General features: G+C 41.7%; 1 protein-coding gene across 1 annotated transcript; it reads right to left on the bottom strand.

Annotated features, from left to right (window-relative positions):
* Positions 1-2,001: 2,001 nt before the first annotated feature.
* Positions 2,002-11,568, bottom strand: CCNG2 (cyclin G2). The gene is made up of 9 exons (XM_049790283.1): positions 11,443-11,568; positions 10,684-10,824; positions 9,390-9,527; positions 7,252-7,502; positions 7,062-7,140; positions 6,880-6,978; positions 5,553-5,758; positions 3,309-3,720; positions 2,002-2,913 (listed from the first exon to the last, which is right to left on the bottom strand). The coding sequence occupies exons 2-8, from the start codon at positions 10,822-10,824 to the stop codon at positions 3,600-3,602; spliced, it is 1,035 nt and encodes a 344-aa protein (XP_049646240.1). The 5' UTR covers positions 11,443-11,568; the 3' UTR covers positions 2,002-2,913; positions 3,309-3,599.
* Between the last annotated feature and the right edge of the window lie 976 nt (positions 11,569-12,544).

The raw sequence follows: 12,544 nt of genomic DNA, 5'->3' as shown, positions 1-12,544 counted from the left end.
CCCCTGAAAACTTGATTTTCAATGTTACTGTCACAAAAAAGCTACTTGGTTGAATGGCCCAAGGTGGGGGTAGTGTGAAGGGGGTATAATCAATCAGGTTCCCATTCTTGCCCTCATGAGAAGTTCCTAAGAAAGCTAAAGCAACCAGTAGCTCTTAATTCCTCCTTTTCCCTTAACTCCACTACCATTTGCCTTAGTTCATGCCTTATCCCATTAGGAGTTTCTCAAGACTCCTGACATGTCTCATTGCTGATCAGTAAGACATGCTCAGGCCCATCTTCCATACACCTGCTAGAATTTTCTCGATATACATTTTATTGCTCTAGGTAAGGAAAAAAGAATCCAGACAGGTAGTGTTCTGATTATGTAATCAGAGGCATGTAATGTCAGCATATAGTTTATCCTAATTAAGAGTTATCCATTGAACATTATTTTAAGAAAACAAAATCTGCATATCTTAAAAGACTATCTAGATAGCATGGGAATCCAGTTAGCCTGGAGGCTGAGAGATCACAAAGATACTGAAACCTCACTGATAGGTTGGTCTAAACCAAACCTGGAGAAAGGAGTAGACTAGATCTAGAGTCAGGGGTCTCAAACTCGAGGGTACAACATTTTGGAATCTTTTTTGTTTTGTTTTAGTTGTTTGGGTCACACCTCCCAACGTTCAAGGCTTACTACTGACTTTGCACTCAGGATTACCCCGACTTTGCCTCCTGCGGCCCACAGGTAAATTGAGTTTGAGACCCCTGGAATGAAGCCATATAAATGATAAATGGTGGCTTTCAGTAAGCAAGCCAGGAAATAAGGATGTTTCTAACCTGAGAAAATATAATACCAGTTCACCAAGTAGACATATAGAAAGACCAGGTTTGGGAGTAGTCAGAAAATCTCCACGAGAGTCAGTTGTGCATATTGGTTGGGAGCTCGGTAAATCTAATTACAATAAAACAAGAAAAGAGATTAGAGTTCAATTCCACTGTCTCATATCATCTCTTGAGCTTAACCAGGAATGATTTCTGAGCAGTCAGGAGTAAGTTGAACCCCAACAGATGTCCCCATACCCCATACCTAATAGCACAGCAATAAATCTTTTTGAGATTTAAGACACAAATAACTTCTACATTATCAACAAATTAAAATTTGATGGCAGAATATATTGTCTACTATTAAACAAAATTTAAGGATCCTCAAAAAGCAATTTTGCACCAGATGGACAGGAAACATGCCAACACACAACAGAGAAAGGTATGGTGTGAAAACCATTCAGTCTATGTGATTTTCTAATCAGCCCAGAGAAAATCAAGGTCTACATTACAAGCCAAATTAAAAACTTATGAGAATGCATATGCACACACAGAGGGTGGTAGCATCCAGTCACAGCTATGCTAGTGATTTACCAGGGAACCAAATTAAAATTTGGCTCATCTTCAGGAAAGACTGTACTGACCTGTCAACCTGAATATTGATATTCAGTCACTTGATACCCAATACCTTTCCCTATAAATTAATAGGCACTCAGGTTAATAGATCACTCCTTTGTCTACTGAGTCTTGCCCAGAAAGAGGTCAATTCTCAAATGACAGATGTGCTTTCAGTATCTGTAAAGGGAAGGGCCAAATTGTAGTGAGGAAATATTACCTAGAGGACTTTTGGTAACCAGAGACAGAACTTATCTGGAGGAACTTCAGTCACATGTTAAAAGTCTTGCACTGAAATACAGCAAATGCTTTGTCTTTCTTCCCACTTTCCTTCCATTTTATTGTTACAGTGTCAAGTGACCAGGTTACTGCACTGATGTGGTTCTTGCAGTTGGTCACACAGAGTAGTGGAATATCAGACCACAGACTTGTAACAACAGGCATCACAACAGCAGTGCCATGAGTTCCACACTGCAAGATGTGGCACAGTGCAGACTTACAATTTTAAGAGCAAATCTACCAATTTTGTCTTTTTTACCAAAAAAATAAAAAAAATCAAGATGCAACTGCAAACAAGGAGTACAATTCATTAATATTTTTATTGAGTACAATTATGCCCGAAAGATTCATTTCAGAAAACAACCAGCAAAAGTCATTAATGTATGATACAGAATACACAATAAGTTATATTTACATGCAATGGCTAGACTATCACACAAAGTAAAAAAATACAGCATTTTTATGTACATTTTTTTACATTTTCATATACATTTTATAAAATTAAAAAAGTTCTCTGTACAAAATTTCATGTGTACAGAGTTTACAGTCCCTAGTCTATGGCTATTTCACCACAGAGATATACTTAACACTATAATGCTACAATACAAACACTTAAGTTTTCTTTAAAACTTCATATTCTTTCTTGGCACCCATCTGCTAAATTCCATCATTTTTGAAATGTAAATTAAAAGGAAATACAACATAATCTAACCATGCAGACAATTAATATAAGAAAATTAGAGTAAGATTAACATTTATCAATTCCATAGTTATCTAGTTCTGTCCATCTTCCCACACTTCATTCATACAGGTGCATGCAAAACTAGCAGTTTTTATGGACTGTTTTAATAACATGAAAATAATACTACTATTATTACACATTAAGAATGCAACTATCTAACAACCCTAGTCTGTTTATCATTCCAGCTTTAGCAGAGATCTCAACTAAAGACATTATATTCTAAACTTTACAGAAATGTCACTATTAAAATTCCTGTTTTTAGTCTGCATCAGATAGTACATTGACCATCATAAAAAAAAGATATGACATTTAAGCAAATACTCTCTTTTCTAAGAGTAGGCGAGGATGATCAGTTAAGATAAACCGTTTAAGAATTATCTGATGTCCCTGCATGGGGAAAGGAAGCACTTGCACACACCCAATCTGTTTAAATAAATACACTGAAGGCTTTATAAAAAAATTTAAGTTATACTACTCATTAAAAATCTTGAAACAGGGGCCGGGCGGTGGCGCTGGAGGTAAGGTGCCTGCCTTACCTGCGCTAGCCTAGGAGACGAACCGCGGTTCGATCCCCCGGCGTCCCATATGGTCCCCCAAGCCAGGAGCGACTTCTGAGCGCATAGCCAGGAGTAACCCCTGAGCGTTACCGGGTGTGGCCCAAAAGCCAAAAAAAAAAAAAAAAAAAAAAAATCTTGAAACAGGGGCCGGAGAGATAGCATGGAGGTAAGGAGTTTGCCTTTCATGCAGGAGGTCATCGATTCCGAATCCCAGCGTCCCATATGGTCCCCCGTACCTGCCAGGAGCAATTTCTGAGCCTGGAGCTAGGAATAACCCCTGAGCACTGCCGGGTGTGACCCAAAAACCACGAGAAAAAAATCATCTTGAAACATAATAAACTGACGATATTGGGTACCTTCCCTCCTCCCCAAGTAGCTACAAGTCAACAAGAAAAATAAAGTGCCAATGTCTAAAGTATTGTTTAAGAGGCACTAACCCATTTGATGGCTTAGGATTAAATATGAAAATAGGCCAGATTTGATCTGAATAATAGGTTTCCCAGTCTATACAACTCTGCCTAGACAGAGGCTAGACCAGAAAACTACCCACTTGCTCAGTTATTGCTTTGAAACCTGTACACACACCAAACTGCTAGGTTCCTAAGATGGGAAACAGAGTGCCTGTGACACTTTGAAGTTGAAAAAAAAGGTACACTCTTGATCACTGGGAGAACTGCTGAGACTATCCTCTCCGCAGCTCATATCTTCACAAGAGTCCTCACTAAAAGGAAAAGGACAAATAAGAGGATTCCATTACTTAAAAGACAAAATAAATAAAACAAGAAATAATTCCTAAAGTAGACTGCTAAACACACAAATTTTTCTTTTTTTTGTATTTTAAACCCAATAAATGCAGACTAAGGACAACACACCTCTTACCATGTAATTTTAATATATTTAAACCATATAGTATTTGGTCTTTGGGCCACACTTATCTGTGTGCTCAGTGTATACTCCTGGATCTGTCACCAGGGATCACTCCTAGAATTAAGGGGCCATATGGGGTGCCAGGATTGAAACCTGTGTCAGCTGCATGTAAGGTGAGCACATCACCTGCTACAGTCTCTCTTTAAAATATAAGACCACAGGGCCCGGAGAGATAGCACAGCTGCGTTTGCCTTGCAAGCAGCCGATCCAGGACCAAAGGTGGTTGGTTCGAATCCCGGTGTCCCATATGGTCCTCCGTGCCTGCCAAGAGCTATTTCTGAGCAGACAGCCAGGAGTAACCCCTGAGCACCGCCGGGTGTGGCCCAAAAACAAAAAACAAAAAAAATAAGACCACAAAAAACTAATAAGCTATAAGAAAGGAACATATGGTCTTTTATCACTATTGCATAAAACAATCAAATTTGATGCAATTAACTAGCTGACATAAAAATCAACTCTGAATAAAACAATAGCATTTGAGGCTGGAGATAATACAGTAGTTAATGCATTTAACTTGAATGTGGTAGACTCAGGTTAAATCCCCACTACCACATATGGTTTGCTGAGCTAGAGCATCAGGTGTAGTCCCCACAAAATACAATAGCACTTAATGAGACTAATCACATCTATGAAAGTCTGCCACATTAGTGTTAGCATTTCCCTATATTTTCTAAGCATTTCATCCTTTTTTTCATATCACACTAGGAATATTTTACAAAAAAAAAAAAAAGACTTCACTTTTAGACTGGTTTTAGATATTTTTTTCTTTTAGTTAAAGTTTGTTTTTTAAACTAAACTATTTCAAAGAGCAAGGGAGATATGAAACAACTAGTTTTTAAAGGGGAGAGTTAAATAAATTGAAGAAAAACAAGTATTTTAATTCACTTATATGTACACACACACAAAAAAAACCTCAGATATAGGTGAGATGATGGTGGTTGCAGGGGCAGATGGGGGCAGGGTGTATAGCTAAAATAGGTCAAAGAGGTCAAGAGGTATAAAACTCCAATGACGTCTTAGGAATTAATGTATAGCAGACTAACATTATGTTTTGTTTAGGACCACTCTGTGCGCCTGAGAAACACTGTAGTTGGTACTGGGGGAAAAAAACCCTGAGGTTCAGGCCAGATCGATAGTACAGCATGCTGCTGACCTAGGTTCAATCCCTGGCATTCCATATGGTCTCCTGAGCCTGCCAGGAGTGACTCCTGAGTGCAGAGGCAGGAAGTAACTCCGGAGCAGTGCCAGGTGTTGTAACCCAAAAGACCAAAAAAAAAAAAAAAAAAAAAAAAAAAAAAAAAAAAGGAAAAAGTAAAGGAAGAGGGAGAGAAGTACCCCTTGAGGATCCTGCACACAAAGCAGGTATCCCACTTCATTTAGCCATTGTTGTAGCTCCAGAAAGGTAGTTTTCTTGGAATATTTTAATTTAAAAACCAGTGGGGATAGGATGTGCTTCTAAATGGTGCCTATTTTAAATATACTTCTTTCCTTCATTTTATTACCTTAAGAACTAATAATATTAAAGAATACTTTCTCTGAAGCCGTGAAGTATCTTATGGTGCCATTGAGTATTCGATCAGTAAAATTTAATCTGAGAAAGTCTGACTAGTTGAGGAGCCTACTTACCTTTCACTTTCATCAAAATGATTCCCCTCTGGTATTGTTGGCAGCTCAGGAACACTATAGTAGCTATTGTGGAGGTTCTGGGCCGTGCGCCTTGAAACAATCCATACTAATTTCTTATGATCTGGTTTGCAACATTCCGGAGAAGAATATTCCACTAGGCATTTAGAAACTAATTCCTTCCAGTAAATGAATTCAGTGTCATTAACCTGAAAAATACATTTTAATAAAAAGGTTATAGTAGTTCTCAAGTCATACCATGTATCTTGGATTCACCCAGAGATCCTTAAGAGAAACTGATGCCTGTGGCATGAATGCAAGGCCCCAACTTCAATCCACAGCACCACATGATCCCCCCCCCCCCTTCCCTCCAATACCACTGGATGTAGCTGTGTGTGTAACCTTGAAGGTTCCCGGCAACACTGGGCTCAAACAGCACTTTATCACCATTTTCACTGGATCATAAAACAGAATTCTCTCTGTTGGACCAAGTATCACCATAATAGCCCCAGTACCCTAAAGCACTATTAAGGAGGCATACCATTAATTTTTTCTTCTTGTTAATTTTATTGTTTGGATTTTGGATGGGCTTTGAGATCAAGAGTTGTTTGTAAGCAAAGCAAACACCTTAACCCGTGCTATCTCCCTTTGGCCCTCCTTTTTACAAGGACAACAAACCAATTTTAAAGTCCCCTAGGTGATCTCAGAATGTAGTTAAAATTTGCTAACTACAGGTTTAGAAAATCATCATACATATAACTGATTCACATATGCCTCAATACATATATTTGCCTATTTTAAAAGAAAACATACCGGCCTAAAAACTATTTGATCATCTTACTTCTGCTTAAGGCAACTGCCTACATGTTGTAAAGTCTCAGCCAAATTCTTAATCCACTAACTTCCTGGTCATCTAAGCCTTTGTTCCTATGTGTTCTTCTGGTCCTACCAAACTCCCAGATATAATGCCGCTCACTGTCTATCCTACTTACCTGCTAACAAAAGATGAAGCCACCCTATGTTCAATGTTCAAAGGCTCTGGCACTGAGCACACTACCTCAAGTTAAATTGCATAGTGTTCCAATTATACTATTAACTTAAATGTAGACTAGCATGTTACCACAGAAACTTAGGGAAGAGCTATTTGACTGCTGAGAAGTTAAACCTCAAGTAACCAGGTTCACTTCCAATTTATTACTGTCTGGGTCAAAGATCTATTTTAAGAATTCCAACACTTTGGATAAATGAAAAAAAAAAAAAGATTTAAAACCCCATACAATATTATTTAAAAACTGAAGTCTTGGGAAGTCATGGGTAATGAAACATTTACCTTGGAATGTTTTTGAACAAGCAAGAGAATTTCCAGTAATTCAATGCATTTCGAAGTTTCTACTTCCAAATTGAGAAGGCACAAAGCTAATACAGATGGCTACAAAACAATAAGAAAACATTATTTTTGTAATTCTAAAGACACTGTGAAAAACATAATATGTGAGCAAGAAATCCACTTACTTTTGCTTTTGAGAAGGTAAGTCGGCAGTTGCAAGCTTTCAGTTGAGCTTCTAGTTTATCAAGGCTCAGAATTTCTTTCCTACAAATAAGAAAAACAAAGTAGTTGTTTTAGTATGGAAGGAATAAATATAAATTTTAATTCTATTTACTGTTAGAGCACTGCTAAATTACAAAGTTAAATTCCACTGACCTTTCTGAAGTATGACAAAATACAATAGTATGGTATAAGTGCAAAAAGTTTAAGGCAGTAGTAGCTTCCAATTCGTAGTGCAACTTTTCTGAAATTATCTTTTCCATTCGTTTTATGTCTGAAGCAGTGCATTTACACTGACTAATCCGGATTATATCATGAGTAGAAGGAACATTGCGTTCTTCTTCAACTATTCTAGCAGACAGCAAGAAGCAACAAACTCCAATGCAAGATAAATGTTTAGGTTTCACCTGGAAAACAAAGCAGCAGCATCTTGTAACATTTGTCACTTCAACTTGGCATACATTTTAGGAATATTCTAAGGGCTGGGGATGCGGTTCAAGCAAGAAACACATCTCTCATGTGTGATGCCCTGAGCTTGACCACAATTAGAGGCATTTTCCCAGACCTCTAGATGAATATCACCTCCAAAACAAATATTGTAAAAGTGCCCCTACTTTTTTATAGGGGGAGGACTCTCAAGGCATGCCCTGGGGCCACTTCCACTGGCACCCAAAGCAAGGTGTCAAGGACTGGAGCCAAGTGATACTGGGACCGGGAGGGTCATCCAAGCAGTGTTCAAGAGCCCCCCAGAGCTACACATGAATGTCTAGTCTAGTAGGCCAAGTACTGACAGTCAGCCTAGATCAGATGCCCTGAAATCTACTATTTCTCCAGCCCTCCCTTACTCTTAAAATATAACTGGGGAGGGGGCAGAGAGATAGCACAGTGGTAGGGCGTTTGCCTTGCACGTAGAGGGACCGTGGTTCGAATCCCGGCATCCCATGTGGTCACCCGAGCCTGCCAGGGGCGATTTCTGAGCATAGAGCCAGAAGTAACCCCTGAACACGGCTGAGTGTGACCCAAAAACCAAAAAAAAAAAAAAAAAACCAAAACCAAAACCAAACAAAAAACTGGGTGGGGGGGCATGCGGGACGGAGAGATAGCACAGCGGTAGGACATTTGCCTTGCATGCGGCCGACCCAGGACCTGGGGATTCTCAGGTCCCCATATGGTCCCTGAGCCTGGCAGGAACAATTTCTGAGCACAGAGCCAGCAGTAACCCCTGAGCAGCACTGGGTGTGGCCCCCAAACAAAACAACTAGGATGACAGAGTGATAACTCACTAGGCTGAGCACAGGCTCACATGCAGGACTCCTGGATTGGATCCCTGGCACTATATGCATAGCCCTTAGCCACCAGGTACAACCCCTGTACACAGGGTCAGGAGTAGCTCTTGAGCAACACCAGGTATAACACTCACTACACATCACATCCCCACTTAAAATTTTTTTTACAACTAAACTACTTCTCTGTTACCATCCTTATTTATTATTTTACTATTTTTTACATTAAATGTTTTAAATTTATTTTTACATTTTAAATCTCAATAGCCCTTATTTAAAAAACCCACTTAAGTACTACCGGTAATTCATTTAGCTAGAAATTCAAATGCCATTTCTTTGAACACATAAGTAATATGCCCTACTTCTTATCTTTGCATCTGAAAGAATCACCCATTCTATTTTACACAAATCTGCCCAAGAGAAATATGCATCAGTTAGGCAGAGTGGAACATATGTAAAAGTTGTCCTGAACAGATGGCTGTCCTTTCCTTTCTCAAGCCCTGAAAACTGACCCAGCAGCTGAATGCAATCCTATTGGCAGAAGAATCACTACATTTTTCTAACAGCTGCTAGCAACTGTCAGTAAAACAGCAGCTTCGTGCTTTGAAAAACCTCACAGGGAAGGGAGTTTGGCCATCTTTAATATCACTATAGACTGCAGTGTTTTAGTAACAAAAACACCAACACCAAAACTTCTCAAGAAACACGAAAGGAGATTAAGATATTATTTTGAAAACTGTATAAACGATATAGAACATATCTTAAAAAAAAGTTGCCTCATTTTGTCATTTTCCATGAGGTAAGAAATCTTTAATGGCCAGCAAAACCTAATATAAGATACACAGTATGTTCAATTCTGTCAGTGGTTAGTCTGGGACCCTGAAAATAACAATTCCACTTAAAACGTTTATGTATATTGACATTATTACATTACTTTCCCAAATAGCCACATTGTACTAGATACTAGGTAGACAGAAAAATCGAGATGTACTTATACGAATAATCAACTACCTTCATAAGCGCCAAGAATCTGTCCAAAATATTGACAGCCAGGACAAAAGTTTCAGTACAAGATCCAAAAAAGTTGGTTAAACTCCTTAAATCTTCTACTTTGGCATTTCTCAATCTTGGACACAAAGTGTTATCATTCTGAAACAAAAACAAGAACTAGTTTATGATTCCATAGTATAAAGGGGTAATATAGATTCAAGTAATTTTTTCTTCCTGTCCAAGAATATTGGGGGGGGGAGTGGTATCATTTACCTAAAGCTAGACATTATTTGACACAAATAAATCACTATTTTAAACAAACATAGATCACTATTTTTATATCACTATTTAAAACTACACATTATAAAGAGCTTCAAAAATTACAAAGTGAACCGTTAAGGCACATCTAGAGTTACAGCAACTATAAGCCAACGGAGACAGAGGGTTTGCTTTCTTAAAATCAAACATCAAAGAACGTACTATCAATATTTCACAGCAAAGGTTACTTCCACAAATAAAGGGCTCAATTCCCAGGGATTCCCCCACCCAGAAGTTGTAGACAGTGGAATGGGGGGGGGGGTGTGTGGAGTGGGGGGAAGGCTGTATTTGAAAACATTTCTCCAGAGTTAGTATCACTCAATTCTTGCTCAAGGAACCCAAAAAAGAAAAACCATTGGTGGCGAGAAAATGGGCACTGGTGAAGGGGTGGTATACACTGCATGATTGAAATTCAATTAGGAGTAATTTGCTTAAATAAAGTAATTATACTTAAGAGAGCAGCAGCTTAATCCTCAGGATTTTTGTTTTAAGACGCTCAGAAGCCTTGTCAATGGTAACTCAAAAATAAATAGGGGCCGGAGACATAGCATGGGGATAAGGGGTTTGCCTTGCATGCAGAAGGACGAAGGTTCAAATCTCAGCATTCCATTAGATCCCCCGTGCCTGCCAGGGGCGATTTCTGTGCATAGAGCCAGGAGGATATCCTGAATCCTCAGGATATTTGTTTTAAGACGCTCAGAAGCCTTGTAATGGTAACTCAAAAATAAATAGGGGCCGAAGACATAGCATGGAGGTAAGGTGTTTGCCTTGCATGCAGAAGGACGGAGGTTCAAATCTCAGCATTCCATTAGATCCCCCGTGCCTGGCAGGGGCGATTTCTGCGCATATAGAGCCAGGAGGAACCCCTGAGCGTTGCGGAGTGTGACCCCAAACCAATAAATAAATAAATAAAATCCCCCCCTCTTGAACCTCTCTAAGCATCAGCCAGTGGCATAGTAAGTGATTTCTCTTTGGGGAAGGGTAGAGGGCAACTTACCTCCGGTGTAGCCTCAATCAAACTCAGTCCTTTTTCTCTCGGCTGGAATCGGGGTTCGCGTTCGAGGTAGAGGTTCAACAACCTGAAGAGCTGGACGTCTTCTTCCCCGGGGGCCGAGTACTCGGCTTCCAGATCCTTCATCTGCAGAGAGAGACCATGCACTCACCGTCCGTTCAACGTTCGCGGTGCAAAGAGAGCAAAGGCCCCCACAGTCCTAGCCCTGCAAGCCCTGGTGGGCATGCGTAGGAGAGTGTGTGTGGAGACCCGTCACGTCTGGTCGACTGGGCGGCGTCCGGCTCCGGGGAGGTGTGGCAGGGGGCGGGGCCGGCGCTCCGGGTCCCGCAAAGCAGGAAGCGGGCCCAGATGTGCGTGCGGACCTGCAGCAGACCAACAGGAGACGGGACGCTCCCGGGTGGGCGGGGGGAGAGAAAAGTCTCGCGACTGAACAAAGGAGCGGGGTGGGCGTGGCCTCCCGAAACCACGCCCCTCACTAGCCCTCAAGCTACGCCCCCTCAGGCTGCGGCCTCCGTTCTTTCCCCCGAGGGGCCTGAGAGGCCCAAGGGCTCCGCTCCGGCGACCCGAGTTCGCCGCGACTACGGAGGCCGCCAGGGCCAAAAAAAACCAAAAACCAAAAACCCGCAATCGCGTCCCCAGGGAAGCGTCTGCGAGGCTTCTCCCATTCCAGTCAGCCCGGCAGCAGCGTCGCCTACAGTTCCCCTCGCCTCAGCCCAGTCAGTCGCCGGGTCGGGCGCCACTCACCGTTGCCCGTGAGGAGACTGACTTGACTCCACAGCTTCCGACGTCTGAGAAGACCCGCCGCCTCAGCGCCGCTCCCGGCCCGGCATAGTCGACCCTTTCTTTTCTTTTCTTCCTTCACTGCGGCCGCCGCCGCCCCGTTGGCTCACTGTCCCGGCTTCATTCCCGTGTCCCCGGGCCTCCCCCTCGTCCCTCCCTCCCACCCTCCCGCAGCCGCCGCAGCCGCTTTCTCCACTGGCGAGGCCCGAGCAAATGCCTTGTTTTTGTTTGGACTTGCCGACGCCCCCAAAAGGGGCGTGGCCAGGGCTCGGCGCGGAGGGATCTCTCCCTTCAGGCGCTTCGCCGAAGAAAGAGTCCCTCTCCTTCCTCCTCTCGCCTTTTGTGTCTTCGAGCCAATCCCGTCTCTCGGTGGCGGGGCGGAGGGTGGGATCTATGCGCCCAAAGCTGGCCGGGATTGGTCCTGGCTGCGAGAAGGGAAAAAAAGGAAGCGATAAGATCGGGAGGCGGAAGGAGACCCTCGTAGCCGCAGCGCACCTTTTAAAGGGCTCCGATTTGTTTTGTTTCGGCTCTTTTTGAAAAGTCCGCCCAAAGCAGGCGGCTCTCTGATTGGACGGCTCGGCGAACTGAATTTCCCCCAGGCTCTGATTCATTCTCGAATCGGGATTGGCTAAGTGGTTAGATTTTTGAGCGCTCCGATTGGCTTTTGAGATTTGCCCTGAGTTTCTAGCTGCCTTAGCAACTCTGGGGTCTGGATTGCGCGTGCGCGTGCGCGGGAAGGCTGCTTCGCTGCAATTTCTTTTTTCTGAGCTGCCTCTAGGGTCTGTCTATTCCTTGTCACCTGCCTGGGGAAGATGAGAACTGACTGCCTTGGTGTCAAACCCCTTCTACCATGAGAAAGTTCTTTATATTTTCCTTCTTTTTTTTGTATTGTGGGTCCATTTTACAATAACTAGTTCTAGTCCAGCTATTAGATATAATATACCTATATTAGGTATATTGTTTTAAGATTAGGTAAAATAGTATGAAATATATTAGTATACTATTATAATATAGATATAATATTATGAAATATTTACAAGAAAATTTTGCGCTCATGCTTTAGTAT

The sequence above is a fragment of the Suncus etruscus genome, chromosome 16 (assembly GCF_024139225.1).
Source record: "Suncus etruscus isolate mSunEtr1 chromosome 16, mSunEtr1.pri.cur, whole genome shotgun sequence".
NCBI lineage: Eukaryota > Metazoa > Chordata > Mammalia > Eulipotyphla > Soricidae > Suncus > Suncus etruscus.
The sequence above is the reverse complement of the archived record's forward strand: the minus strand, read 5'-3'. Positions and strand labels throughout refer to the sequence as shown.